The 14,828-nt window shown below is 49.0% G+C and overlaps 2 protein-coding genes across 2 annotated transcripts; both read left to right on the plus strand.

Moving 5' to 3' along the window:
* The first annotated feature begins 774 nt into the window (after positions 1-774).
* SDR39U1 (short chain dehydrogenase/reductase family 39U member 1) lies at positions 775-6,264 on the plus strand. Its single transcript, XM_041426541.1, has 7 exons — positions 775-832; positions 1,108-1,214; positions 1,529-1,611; positions 2,663-2,784; positions 3,839-3,982; positions 4,197-4,950; positions 5,063-6,264. Exons 1-6 carry the CDS (start codon positions 802-804, stop codon positions 4,610-4,612), a joined length of 903 nt encoding a protein of 300 aa, XP_041282475.1. The 5' UTR covers positions 775-801; the 3' UTR covers positions 4,613-4,950; positions 5,063-6,264.
* A 5,619-nt stretch (positions 6,265-11,883) lies between these two features.
* Positions 11,884-12,873, plus strand: LOC121347559 (olfactory receptor 4D1-like). The gene has a single exon (XM_041426273.1). It carries the CDS (start codon positions 11,884-11,886, stop codon positions 12,871-12,873), a length of 990 nt encoding a protein of 329 aa, XP_041282207.1.
* Positions 12,874-14,828: the final 1,955 nt, after the last annotated feature.

Genomic DNA, 14,828 nt, shown 5'->3' on the forward strand with positions numbered 1-14,828 from the left:
AGGCGACTCTGCGTGAAGCAAAGGCTGCTCCAGCTGCCTGCAGGTGGGAGGCTGTGTCTCCAATGTGTGTTTCATGGCATCTCAAAGGAGACATTTCAAACCCAGTGGCAGAATCACATCCTTGAAATAATTTCTTTTCCCATGACCCCAAGGAGACAGGCAAGCAGGTGTCAGAGAGAAGGGAGGCTCAGGGTCAGTGAGAACAGCCCCCACCTAATTCCCAACTGCACCATTCTTTGTTTTCTACTAGCAATATTAAAAACACTTCCTAGAATAAGAGAATCATAGAATCTCGGATTGTTTTGTGTTGAAAGGAGCCCTAAAGCTCACTCAGTCCCACCCCTGCCATGGGCAGGGACAGCTTCCCCTGTCCCAGGCTGCTCAAACCCTGTCCAGCCTGGCCTCGGGCACTGCCAGGGATCCAGGGGCAGCCAGAGCCTCTCTCTGCGTTCACTCCTGCGCTTTTACGAACTGACAAACTGCCCACACGAGCTCCTGGGGCTGCTGCGTCCCGCTGCTGGCCTGCTCAGCGCCGAGCCAGGCGCAGCCGCGGGGCCCGGGCGGTCTCCGAGTGTCCCCTCGTTCCCAGGCCGTTCCCGGAGTGTCCCCTCAGCCCCGGGCCGTTCCCCGAGTGTCCCCTCGTTCCCAGGCCGTTCCCCGAGTGTCCCCTCGGCCCAGCCCCGCTCCCCGAGTGTCCCCTCAGCCCCGCTCTGTTCCGCGCTGGCCCTTTAAGGGCCTCCGCGCCGCTGGGGAGCGCCGTGCGCGGCGGGGAGCGCACGCGCGGTGAGAGCTGCTCGGCGCATGTGCGGTGCTGCAATGCGAGTGGTGGTGGGTGAGTGTGGGCCTGAGGGTGCGGGGTCGTGAGGGAGCGGGAGTGTTGAGCCGAACGGAGTTTTGGAGAAGGGGCGGGCGGGCCTGGATTGCAGCTGCTGCCCGCTGGGTTGGAGCTCGGCCGCCTCTTCCCCCACGCCGGGCATGGGGGCTGGCCGTGTGCGCGGGCGCTGCTCCTGGGGGGCGGTGGTGCAGCCCCTGGCACGGGCCGCCTCTGCTGCCGGGGGTGATGGCCCAGGGACACAGCCCTGACGGTCTGTCTCTCTCTCTCACCAGGTGGTGGGACAGGCTTCGTGGGCAGAGCCCTGACCCAGCTGCTGCGGAGCCGAGGGCACGAAGTGACCCATGTGTCTCGAAGAGGGGGCAAGGACCGGATCAGCTGGGTATGAGATGAGAGCGGTCACAGCAGGGGGAATGTGACAGGGCTGAGAAACCAGGCTGCGTGCCCTGGCTTTCCGTGGCACAGAGGGACCCTGCCAAGGCACGTCTGGCTCCTCTGGATGTCCTTTATGCTGGGTGCTCCATGGGTCACAGTCTTTGGAATGGGTACAAGACGCAAAACCTTCTCCATTTGTGCTTGTCTCTGCAAATATCAGGGAAAAAGTGGCTGAAGTTCTTGGGAGCCTGCCCTCTTTGTTTGCAGGGAAGGCTTGAGCAGAGGGGAGGCCTGATGTGTGATGTCTGTTACTCTGCCTAGGAGGAGCTGTCCCGCTCCGGGCTGCCCCTGTGTGATGCTGTGGTCAACTTGGCTGGTGAAAATGTCCTCAACCCTTTCCGCAGGTAACTTGATGTTCCATAGTGCTGTTGGGACAAGGTGGAGGCAAGACAGGCCTGTGTTGCCAGGGAATGTGGAAAGGGGGGAAACAACATGACCAGGAAGCTGTTGAGTTAGCCAGCTGTTGACATTTGCATCCTCAAGTACCCAGAACATTTCTGTGGTGCCTGGTAGGTTCTGAGAGACCTTTGGAAGAAAGGTTCCCTCCTGGATCTACAGCTGGAGGCCAGAAACATTAGTTCCACATTTCCAAAAAGACATTGTGTGTCGTGCCTACCGTGCCTACATTTGTTAATGCAAAATGAGAGCCACAGTGTGATTTCTGGGAAGAACACCAGCTTTGGTGTCTAGCTCCTTTGCTGACTTTGTCTGAAGGCAGTCCAAACCCCACAATCTTGTAAAGGAAGAACCACCATCTTCCAAATTTCCCCTGCCTTTGTGCTGTAAGATGTCATGTCCTCCCTTTGCTCTGGGGTGAGGGGAGTTCTGTGACCTCTCCTTGATGCCTTGTGCAGGCTGGCCTAGAACAGAGACTGGACAGAGTTAAAGAATAAAGCAGGGATTTATTAAAAGGCCTCAATGGATCCACCTTGGGCAGCACAAGAGCCCAGCCAGGGCTGCACCCCAGGTGAACCAAAATGGTCACAAAATGCCCCACTGGTCACAGGGTCTCTCACTTTTATAAGCTCTGATCCATTTGCATACTGGAGTTAATTGTCCAGTTACAGCTTTAGCCCATGCAGTCCCATCCTTCTTGTTTTTCTCTCTCCAGCCCACACTGTTTGTGCTCTTGGGCCTGAGATCTGGATCATTTGTCCTTGGTCCCCAGCTGGAGCAGGAATTGTTTTGTCTCCCTGCTCTGTGCAGAGAGCTCACCATCCCCTCATGTAAAGGCCAGACCCACACCCTAAAGCAGCTCAGAACATGAAAAATACAAAAGCCAAAACCTGAGGCATCACCTGTGCTTGTGAGCTGGTGTTGGCTGGGGTCCCCCTCAGTGGCAGTGTTTTCTGGGTGTCCTGTGAGGTGTTTAATCCCTGGCTCTCCCTTTCCCAGATGGAGTGATGCCTTCTGCAGGGAGGTCATCAGCAGCCGGGTGGAGACCACCAAGACCTTGGCCAAAGCCATTGCTGCTGCTGAGCAGCCACCCCGTGCCTGGGTCCTCGTCACTGGCGTAGGTATTGGTTGGGCCTGGCCCAGACAGCACTCGTGCTGACCTGGAGAGGCTTTGCCTGCAGACACACAGTTCCTCAGGAGCACCTGTCTTGCCTTGAAACATCAGCTTTATTGCCATCAGTGTCACTGTGTTTAGGCAAGCCTTGCTAAGCTTTTAGTGCTGCTGCAGAGGAATTTGGGTCCCTATGTTTTTTCTTGGTGTTATTAGGGCAGAAGTTTTTCTGTGTTTTCCTGTGAAAGCCTTTAGGGATCTTGTAGAATCAATTTGTGTCAGTAAGGCCTCAGCTGAAGCTCTCTGCATAATCTCCAACTTCCTGCTTGCAGCAGTTTTTAAAGCTGAGGTTTATCTTTAAAGCATTGGTTTATCCTCTGTGATGCCCAGTGTTAAAGCAGGCCCCTTCCAGCCATCTCAGTGTGTTGCTTGCAGGCCTGTTTGTGTTTTGGGGCTGCCTGAGTGTTAGTGCATCCTATTGAACCTGTGGAGCACGTTGGTAGTTCAAAAACTTGTCAGCATTGCCATCAGAGACCCTGTGCTGTTCCTGTGAGGATGTTCCTGGGGGAGTGATCGCGCTCACAGAATCCCAGAATGGTCTGGGTTGGAATGGACCCTAAAGCCCATCCAGTCCCACCTCCTGCCATGGCAGGGACACCTTCCACTGTCCCAAGTTGCTCCAAACCCTGTCCAGCCTGGCCTCGGACAATTCCAGGGATCCAGGGGCAGCCACAACTCTGGGCACCCTGTGCCAGGGTCTGCCCACCCTCACAGGGTACATTTTCTTCCTAGCAGCCAGTTTAAACTCACTTTCAACTTGAAGCAATTCCCCGTTGTCCTGGCCCTCCTGGCCCTTGTAGTCTCTCTCCAGCTTTCCTGTAGGCTACCTTCGGGTACTGGAAGATTGCAGTTAGGTCTGTTTTCCAGGCTGAGCAATCCCAGTTCTGTCAGCCTTTCCTCACAGGAGTTCTGGGCTCCTGGAGGCAGAGAAGATGGTCTGATGGGGAAGGGGGGGCTGGGTGTGATCACTGACCCCTGACCCCCTTTCTGCTGTCACCCTGCAGGTTATTACCGCCCCAGTCCCACAGCTGAGTACACTGAAGACAGTCCAGGAGGGGATTTTGACTTCTTCTCACGCCTGGTGAGCTCGTGGGAGGCTGCAGCTCTCATCCCTGGGAGCCCAGCTCGTGGTGTTGTGGTGAGATCAGGTGAGACGGGGCATTGTGCTTATTAATGGTGACTGCTTTACTGCTGGGGCAAGAGTGGGAAGAGGGTGGTAAAGGGCATCAGGTCTTCTGTCTCTCCTTGCTGGGGTCCTGTTCCAGGCCAGCCCTGTAAGGATTCTCCTGCTTGTAGGTGTGGCTGTGAAGGGGGTCTTGCCCTCTGGGCAGGGGACCTGGTCTCACTCTGTTCTCCCCACAGGTGTGGTGCTGGGTCGAGATGGCGGTGCAATCTCTCAGATGCTCTTGCCTTTCCGTCTGGGACTTGGAGGCCCCATGGGCTCTGGACTGCAGCCCTTCCCGTGGATCCACATTCAGGACCTGGCTGGGATTGTGTGTCACGCCCTGGAGAAGGAGTCTGTGCAAGGCATCCTCAACGGCGTTGCCCCGTCCTCCCCTGGCACCTCCAATGGCACCTTTGCCCAGGAGCTGGCGGCAGCCCTGCGGCGGCCGGCGCTGGTGCCGGTGCCCGCCTGGGCCGTGCGGGCTGTCTTTGGGGCAGAGCGGGCGGTCATGCTGCTGGAGGGACAGAGGGTGCTGCCCAAACGCACCCTGGAGAGCGGCTACCGCTTCAGCTTCCCTGAGCTGCCTGCAGCTCTGAAGGACATTGTGGCTTAAGGCCTCCCCTGTTGGCTGGGCACTGTTTGTGTGAGCTCACATTCCTTCCCATCAAAGAGGGGAGCCCTGCCCCTTGACACTTCCCCATCCACGTACAGAAGGGGTGAGCAATCCTTTCCCCTGTATCTCACTGTGTGCATCCCCAGTTTAGGAATCATCCCTCTTACTGCCACCTGAATGTTAACATCACCTGCATTTGGGGAAGGGCACGACCCCTCAAAGGACTGTGACTGTGGAATTGCCCATCTCCCCTTTTGCATGGTGTGTGTGTGAAGTGCTAGCAAAGCAGCTGGGGGTGTCATGTCTTCTCCCCTGAGAGATGTGGCAGCAGGAAACAGGTCCTAGTTCCATCTCCCCTTTTGCATGGTCTGTGTGTGTGTGTGAACTGCTGGCAAAGCAGCTGGGGGGTGTCATGTCTTCTCCCCTGAGAGATGTGGCAGCAGGAAACAGGTCCTAGTCCTGTTGTAATTCCTCCATGGTACTGGAAGTTGCCCTTCCTGTTTTTCCCCATTACGACAGTCAAAGCAGAAGAGCTAAAGTCTCTTTCTTGGTCTTGGTGGTTGTGGGAGAAGATCCATCTTAGGGTGCTGAATACAGATTGCTTGGAGACTGCCCTCTCTTGTGGCTGGTGCCAAGTTGATGTCTCAGTACCTTCAGCTGAGTCTAATCCAAAGAGTTACACCCTTCTAGGGTTCCATACCCCTTGTGCTGTGGCAGGGATGAGGGAGAACTGCTTTGCCAGCCCATGGGGGAAAGGGTGACAATCATACTGTGGCCCCTGGACTGCTTTGCCTTGGTTGAGTGCCCATCTAAGCTTGAGCTCAGGAAAGCTGGGTGGTACCTCACTGTGTGAAGCATTGCAAGTCACAGCTTTAGTCCAAAGGAACATTTCAGCTATTGCCTTCTTGTGCTTACCTCAGACCAGGGTGGTTTTCTTTTATTGATCCCAAGAGGTGGTGCTTGTGTTCAGGGTGTTCCCCCTGACTGGGCACTGAGGATATCCAAGCTGCCTGGTCTGCCTTGGGAAGCAGTACCTCTTCCCTTGTAAAGCAAATTGCAATTTCATCATCTACAGTGGCAGAAAATGTATCCATGTGCTTCCCTTGCCCCACTTCCATATCCCAGAGGGGGTTGCAGGGTGTGAAGCCCACAGGGCAGTGAAGTTTATTATAGCAGTACTTCTGGAGAAATACTCCTAGTGTGATGTAAGTTGAGGCTAGAAGATTTTATTAAAAGGCACTTCAGGTAGATAAAGACCTACTCTTTGCCATCCAGAACAACAGCAGTCCACGTATTTCTGCTTTATGCCATGCTGTAGTCAGAGCAGCTGAAGGATCAGTCTTGGTGAACTAAATGCCTCACTCAGTTGTCTCTGCTCAGTACATAGTGGAGACATCTGTGTGACATCTGTGACCAGGCTGATCCTGGAGTTTTGGTCTCATTCTGGCAGAGCTGAATGGTCTGCACTGCTGCCTTGCTTTGGGGTTAGTTCTGGGCTGACTGCTAAGTAGCAACACAGTATTAAAGACAGCAAGGCTTAATTCAGAGATTTCTGTAGCAGTTGTAGTTCTGCACCATTTGTATTGTTGGTCTGCTTTACACATTCACAAATTGTAAGACTGATTCCCTAATTAAAGTTGGTATTTCCCTTCCTTGTACCCCTTAATTTCTGGTGAACCACGGACTTCATTAAAGCCTTGGACTCAATTTTCCACAGTGCTCTCCTGGAGACACTGGCTGCTCATGGCCTGCATGGGCTTACTCTCCACTGGGTACAAACCAGTCTGGGCAGCTGGGTGCCAAGTGTGGTTAAGGATTAAATGCAGCTGGTGGCCTGTCACAACTGGTGTTCCCCAGGGCTCAGTACTGGGACCAGTCCTTTTCAGTATCTTTCACCAGTGATCTGGATGGGGGGGTTGGGTGCACTCTTAGTAAGCTGGCAGACACCAGCTTGGATGGCTTTGGGAGGGTGGGAAGACTGGCAGACCCCGGCTTGGATGGCTTTGGGAGGGGGGGAAGGCTGGCAGACACTGGCTTGGATGGTTTTGGGAGGGTGGGAAGGCTGGCAGACACTGGCTTGGATGGTTTTGGGAGGGTGGGAAGGCTGGCAGACACTGGCTTGGATGGTTTTGGGAGGGTGGGAAGGCTGGCAGACACTGGCTTGGATGGTTTTGGGAGGGTGGGAAGGCTCTGCAGAGGGGTCTCTGGCTGGACCCATGGGGCAAGGCCAGTGGTAGGAGGCTCATCAGGGCCAAGTGTGGTTGTGTTCGAGGGTCCCAGGATGAGGGAAGAGATGAGAATCTTGACTCCATGTTTCAGAAGGCTGATTTATTATATTATGATATTATATTAAAATGCTATACTAAAACTATGCTAAAAAGAATAGAGAGAAAAGATCCGTCAGAAGGCTGGAAAGGAAGGCAGAGGAATGGAATGATAATAAAAGCTGACTCTCAGCGAGTCCGAGCCAGCTGACTGATTGGCCATTAATTAGAAACAACCAACATGGACCAATCAAAGATGCACCTGTTGCATCCACAGCAGCAGTTAATTATTGTTTTTCTTTTCCTCTGAGGCTTCCCAGCTTTTCAGGAGAAAAAATCCTGGGCAAAGGGATTTTTCAGAAAATATCATGGCGACACTACCCCTGGGTCACAAGCCCATGCAGTGCTCCAGGCTTAGGGAAGAGCTGGAAGGGCCTGGGTGTGCTGGTTGACAGGGGCTGAAGATGAGCTCATGTGTGGCCAAGCAGGCCAATGGCACCTGGCACCACGTGGGCACTGTGACTCCAGCTGCAGCGCACACAGGCACACAGAATAGAGACCCCTCACTCAGTCAGGAAATCCTGACTGCGCTGAGCAGGAGCAGGGCATGGCCTCACAAGTGTGGCTCCTCCCCTGAACATCCCTGGTAAATCTTGGAACCATCTGAGATGCTTTTCTCCCTCCATTCCATAGTGGGTCCTTTATCTCCTGGGCATTAACTGTGCCTCAGGCTATGAGCTGCCCCCAAGCTGTTCCCACTGACCCACTGGAACAGGTACCACACCCAGCCCTGGGGCTGCTGGATCTCCTGGGACAGCCCTTGGAAGAGGTGGACCACAGTGTCCATTTCTCTGATTAGGTTTCTCTCTGGTTTCTCTATCTGCTGGTGGGCATCTGTGCCCCTTTGTGTATGTGCAGACCAAGGTTTATTATATAACCAGAAAAATTCACTTTTTTTTTCTGAGCAAAGGAGCAGAGAAGTGTTTTAGAATCACTGCCCTGAAGGCTTTAGTATGATAGAACAATCCTGTGGCAATGACGGAACTTTTATTTCAAAGCACAGTTGAACACAAGCTCCAGGCAGCAAGTCTGTAGTTGTGAGAGTTGTAATTTGCATTTTTTCATCTTGCAAAGGGGAGGAGTGACTACACTGCCATGAAAATTCCCATTTTAGTTCTGCTCCAATTATCACAAGGTTCCTTCATCTGCACGTGGTCCTGATCCACATGATGTAAAGCACTCTAAGAACTTTTTAATTAGCCCCACAGTGACAAAATCTACTTTTGCTAATTATATTATTGTTATTCTTTTTTGAATGACCAGAAGTGCAAGGTGGTTTGGGATTTCTTCTTGAATCCCATCATTTCCCTTAACAAAGGCATCAGGAATCCTATAAGGGAAGGTTGTTGGAGTCTTCTGTTGGAGGTAGGTTTGCATCCTTCTCTTCTGAGTAGAGCTGTGCTGTTTTATCTTGTAACTTGAGAATGACATCTTGTAGCTTGTGTGAAGTTGGATCACAGAAACAGGAGTTTGCTGAAGGTATTTGCTCTTTCTACCAAAAATACTGGAAGGATGAGTGATTCCACATGCTGCCAGTGGCAATGATTATATTGTGAAAGACAAAATGACCTGAAATGCTTGTTTATCACTTTTAATATATAATCTTACTTGACAGAGTGAGCTTCAGAGACACTCCCCATGTGTTGGGAGAGGTCTGAGGGAAGGCAGGCATGAATCATACCTGTCTCAGCATTTCTGTATTTCAGGTTTTTGCTGGAGCTCAGTCTTACTTGTATTTTAGGAGATTACCGAGGCAAAAGAGAAAGGTTGGATTAGAGTTGAAAGCAAATTGTGTTTTCTCTCCTCCAAGTTTCTGTGAAAATACTATTTTTTATGGGAAATGAGAACAAAGAGTACACAGTATTAACTGTGTATTGTTAGAAAATGTGATTTCCTACCAAAAGTGGTTTTCCTTTTTGGATCTGTGGAAAAAAACCTGCAATTTTCAAGCAGAAAATAGGATTAAGTATATAGGGATTTAAAATGGAATTACTCACTGACACTAAGGAGGAAACTGTGATGGGAAAAAATGACAGTATCCCTGCAGAGTATTCACCAGAGGCAATGGAAATGTGCAGAAACTCTAATTTCTATAGTTATCTGAAATTCCATTTTGGGAATAGTTTATAGGGGAAAATAAAATAGTTGTGGTTTATTCTGCATGTGGTTTTTTCTTAGAAGAAATTAGAGTTTTGTTTCAGCAGCCAAGTAGAGGTAGTAACTTCCCATCAGGGAAAGGGCTCAGTCATCTTGGGCTGTGGGTGCAGGTGAGCAGCTGCCATCTTCTCTTAGAACTCCCCCACAGTGTCTCCAAATTCACTGAATATTACAACATTATTTTTCTAAAACTTGAGACACTGATTTTCAACTCATGCCATTTATCTGACTGAAAAGAAGTTTGAAAAAGGACTGTGATGCAGAGATCTTTGTAATAAGGCCACAACTTGGGAAGAAATTGGGGTTGAGACTGAGCTGTCCATGGAGCCCAGGAGGAATAGCCTGGCCACAGAGATGTTGACTTTAGGGTGATCACATTCCTTCTGCAGACTCCTGGCCTCTGATGGGAGCTGAGACAGCCACCTCCCCTGTCCTGACTTATTTTTTAGTGCACAGATCACCCGGCCCAATGTGGACTTCCAGGCAGCCCCAGTGGTGGGAGTGGAGGATTAGGGACAGCAGGTCCTGTGTGGGTGACTCTTTTGTCTGTATTTTCACAGAGAGCCACTGCAGCTCCATGGATAAGTTTCAGCTCAGCCTAACTTGCAAGTCCTTGCTTTAGGTGAGGATTCCAGGCAGAGGTGCTGCTTCCCAAGCTGAGTGCTGTGGTTGATGTTCCAGAGGGAGGGGATGCCATACAGAGGAACCTTGACAGGACAGAAGTGGGCTGGGCAAACCTCAGAAAGTTCAACAAGGCCAGGCACAGGGTCCTGCTCATGGGTGAGGCCAGTCCCAGGGCTGGGCAGTGCATGGATTGAGAGCAGCCCTGCAGAGGAGGACCTGGGGGTGTTTGGTGGATGAAAGACTCAATATGTCCCCTCAATGTCCACTCACAGCTCAGAAACCAATCATACCCGGGGCTGCATCAAAAGCAGCGTGGCCAGCAACAGTCCATGGAGATAACTGTGCCCCAAAACTCCCCTCTCCTGAGACCCCACCTGCAGAATGGTGCCCAGCTCTGGGGCTCCAAGCTAAAGGAGCACATGGACCTGCACAAATGGACCATGCACCTCCTGATCCAAGGAGGGCCACACATACAGTCAGGAGGCTGGAGCACCTCCCCTGTGAGAACAGGCTGGAAGAGCTGGGGTTATTTAATGTATGGAGAGAAGATAAAGCTCTGGGGAAACCTTTCAGCAGCCTTCCAGAACCAGGAAGTGGCCTACAAGAGAAATAGAGAGGGACTTTACACAAACTCAAGTGGTGATAGGAGTTGTTGAGGACAGCAAAATGGGGAAAGTAGTCAGTACAGTGGATGGCAGGGCTGGTATTTGTAGGGACAGTTTGGAGAAAAAGGTTGGCATGAACATTATAAAGTCTGACATAAGTAAATATGTCATCTTGCATCTGGGAAAGGACAAGCCTGTGCAGTCAGCAGAGGCCAGGGGCCTGTTCAGGAAGCAGCTTTGTAGATAATTGTCATAGCTGAGATGGAGACTATGCAAAGCAACACTCCATTTTCAGAAGGCTTCAAATCCAGTTTTATTATAGCCTGCATGCTTTTTATACATTCTTACAAAACTCATAAGTTTACACTTTACTCATTGATCACAAGAGACAAACGAAGTCCTCATTGGAATAGACAGTTCAGGTTTTTCTTATTTATCCTTCTTTCTTTCTTGGTTTCTATGTCAGCAACCTTGGTAGGAAATTCTTTCATGGGTAAACATGGATCCTGTTCTCAAACTTCCATCTGGCTCACAGAAGTCACTGCAAAACCTCTTTCACAGATAATGACCCTGGCAGACAAACAGCTGAATAGGGGATGGGAATGTGTTCCTCTGTCACAGAAGGTGACAGCTTCAGCTCTGCCAGCAGAGGCCTGGCCAGCTAGTGCAGGGAAATGATCCCACCCCTCCTCAGTGCAGGACTGGGTCAAGAGCACAGCACTCCAGGACAAGAAAGACAGTCCTACATACACTGGACTGACTACCTTGGAGGGCCTCAAAGTTAATCACTGGGCTGGATTACATGACATTCAAGGAGAGGCTGAGAGAACTGGGTCTGTTCACCCATACAGAAGAGAAGGCTAAGGGAAAACCTGATTTCTGTGTATAACTAGCTGATGAGATGAGGATAAAGAGGAGACAGAGCCTTCCTGGAGGTGTACAACAATAAGATGAAAGGGAACAGACACTAATTGGAACATACTAAGTTCTCACTGAATGTAAGGGAATTTGTTTGGGTTTTCTTGTTTTGTTTTGGTTTGTGTAGAGGATTTTGTGTAGAGGATTTTGTGGACAGTTGGCTAGCTGACAAAGGTCACTATGCCCTTGCTGCAACATAAATTTGGGGGAGAGGATCGTTAGCTAGAAACATGAAGAAAAGGTAAGAAATCTACAACAGAGTAACCACAAGAATGTAGAAGTAGGCGTAGTTAGCTGATAAGTAACTAACCAATATTGAGCTCGCCTTTTGCAATATGCATTAGCCTCATTAACACCAATATAACTATGTGTGCCTATCAATAAAGTTCTGAGATTTGCTGATCACTCATATTGCGTGTCGCATTTCTCCTGCCGATCTCAACAGGTTTGGGTTTTTTCCCCGGTATAAGATTGGTTACATACTTGAACAGTCCACAGAGTTTGTTTGTGAGACTTGGTGACTTCCAGAATTACTCCTGGATTAATCATAAATTGTGATATGATTTTGTGTTTTAATAATTCTCTAGTCCAACACACTAGTTTATAATCATCTTTATTGCTCTTGTTTATGCAGGGATAAAGAATGGAATCAAAGAACATCACCACCACTGTGACAGAATTTGTCCTGTTGGGCCTGACACAGAGCCACAAGCTGCAGTATTGTCTCTATGTGATCTTCTTCCTCATCTATGTAATAACCTGGCTGCTGAACTTCACCATCATTGCCACTGTGGCTGTGGATCACCAGCTCCACACCCCCATGTACTTTCTCCTGGCCAACCTCGCTTTCCTTGACGTCAGTGATTCCTCAGTCAACACTCCCAAACTGCTGTCAGGCCTCCTCACCCAGCACACAGTCATCTCCTTCAACCAGTGTTTCCTCCAGATGTTCTTCTTCCATTTCATTGCAGGTGCAATGTCATTTTTGCTCCTGGTGATGACGGTGGATCGGTACGTGGCCATCTGTGAGCCCCTGCGCTACCTGTCCATCATGAACTGGAGCACCTGCACAGGGCTGGTGGCAGCTGCATGGCTGGGTGGATTTCTTCATTCTATTACACAAACTGGTTTTCTTCTCCAGCTGCCATTCTGTGGCCCAAATGTACTGGACAATTTCTACTGTGACGTCCCTCAAGTCATCAAACTGGCCTGCAGTGACACTCGCAAGGCTGAGCTACAGATGGTGTTTAATAGTGGAGTGATCCTCATCAGCCTTTTTGTAATCTTGATTATTTCTTACATTGTCATCTTGCTGAAGATAAGGACGTGCATCACAGAAGGGAAGCGAAAAGCTCTGTCTACCTGTGGAACACAGATAACTGTTGTGAGCTTAATATTCATCCCCTGCATCTTCACCTATGCCCAGCCTTATAAGAAATACCCAAGGGACAAGGTGGTCTCTGTTGTTTACACTGTGGTCACTCCAATGCTAAACCCAATGATCTACACACTCAGAAACACTGAGATGAAAAAGGCCATCAGGAGAACACTGGGGAAAATATTTCTGTCAGCAGGAAAACAGAAACCAGAGCGGACAGTAGATCCAAAGACATCAAATCTGGTGCTGCCATGACAAAACTGTGTTCATCACGGATATTCCTGTAGAGAAGAATGTAGGGTGCCCCTGACTTTGGGAACGATTGGTATCTGACTCCATTGATCCAGAATGTTGAACAATTGCTTTATTAAACTCTACTATATTACATTAATACTATACTAAACTACATACTAAAGAAAACTTGTGACTGTCTCTAGATAGTTAGGACACAGCTTTTTCTAACTGGCTAAGGAAACAAAACAATCCTCAGCAGAATTTAATTACTAAATCTTTTCAGGTAAACAATTTTCTTAACACATTCCACGTGTGTAAAAACAATAGGAGTAGTAAGTAGAGATAAGAATTGTTTTCTCTTTCTTCTCTCTGTGCTTCTCCAGGAAAAAAACCTGGGTGAGAGAATTAGCTCTCTCTCTGTTCAGAGAACGTGAATGCCACAATTCCTGCTCCTTCAGTAAGTGAGCAACTTTCTAGATGCGAGATGGGACAACATTCACCTCCCATCCATTTAGGAAGGTCAGTCACAAGGAGTGTGCAGCATGGTGCAATGTCCAGGGCCTAATAAAAGTTGTCTGCAATAGATCACTGCAAAGACATCTCCATGACACACCAAGCCCTAAACCAGGACAAACAGCCTGGTACTGACCATGCAAGGTCTGCCTTGTTCTCTGCTGTGGAAACCACTCCAGCATGTCTCACTTCTCTTCAGCACTCTGGTGTAGATCTCTAAGTTAGCTTTGATGCCTTACTGAAGCTGCAAATAAAACCACACACTTTGGAGATAATATTTATATAGAGGGGGAATATAAAGATTGGTCTTTATTGAAGGTCTCCAGCGACAGACACAGAAAATGTGTGGAAAATGTCCACAAAATGCCCACCTCCCCCCCAGAGTTCTATAAGTCAAGCAAATTAGCATATTTGGCAAAAATAACCAATTAGGAGCACAAGAGGTGATGCAATTTCCCCCACTTCAACCTTCTCTGAATCTTCCACCCTCAGACAGAAACCAAACTTTGTTTATAAAAATAAGTCTGGAAGAGCTGGTTCCTAAGGAGAACCAAGATGGGATTGGGGCCTTGGAATGTGTTTTGTCTTTCTGCCTATCAGGGCAAGGAAAAGTACTGGGAAAATGAGCTAGAATACAATAATAGGCTGCAGAGATACAAATGTATGTACAAAGAATAGAGAGAATAAATAAAAGAAAAAAGGCAAAAAATCAAATTGGCATCAGCATGATGGCATCTGCACATTCCTGCATTAGTAACTTCACCAGCAATGTTGAGATAGAGGAAAAAGCATTCTGAAAATGCTTTAGTGGGAGAAAATTCTCAGACCTGTAAGGATTATTTAGGTTTAGAGCTGTTTGAGTTTCATTTCCTTAGAGTGACAAGTGAGAAATGAAATCCCTCTTGACAGTAGAAACAAAAATCTCCCACAAAACATATAAACAACTCATGGGGAGAGAAACTGATAAGAGGATGTAGATCTCAGAATAATAAAAGGAAAAAAAAAGAGAAAAGAAAATAATAAAAGCAAGCAAGAGGAAAAACCTCCTTATGTCACTTTTTGATGTTTTGTCAAACATTAAAATTTCATGTCATGTCTTGAAATCAAAACATTTCTCAATATTCTTTATCTCCTCCTTTCTTCCCTCCTTCCATGGAGAGCTGAAGGGCTCGTTGTGCTGGCTGTGTGTATAAATTGAGTGATATTTAATTTCTCTAACTGCAAATCCTGACCCTTCTGCCTGCCCCAATGTCAGCACTGGCAGCAGAGGCTGCACCCAGCCTGAGCCCTGCACTCACTGCCTGCTGGAAGAGGTGAATGTTTGTGGGAAGGGTTTGTCTCTGCAGCCTTTAGATGAAGTTTTCTTTGTCTCTTCAGTGTGTTGGTTGCTTCTGGCTCCAGGGGTGATAATTCTAGAATTGTGGCATCAGCTGTGTTAGCTGGAGTGCTAACTCTGGTGCCTT

This window comes from Onychostruthus taczanowskii, unplaced genomic scaffold (genome assembly GCF_017590055.1).
Source record: "Onychostruthus taczanowskii isolate IOZ18803 unplaced genomic scaffold, ASM1759005v1 scaffold91, whole genome shotgun sequence".
Taxonomy (NCBI): Eukaryota; Metazoa; Chordata; class Aves; order Passeriformes; family Passeridae; genus Onychostruthus; species Onychostruthus taczanowskii.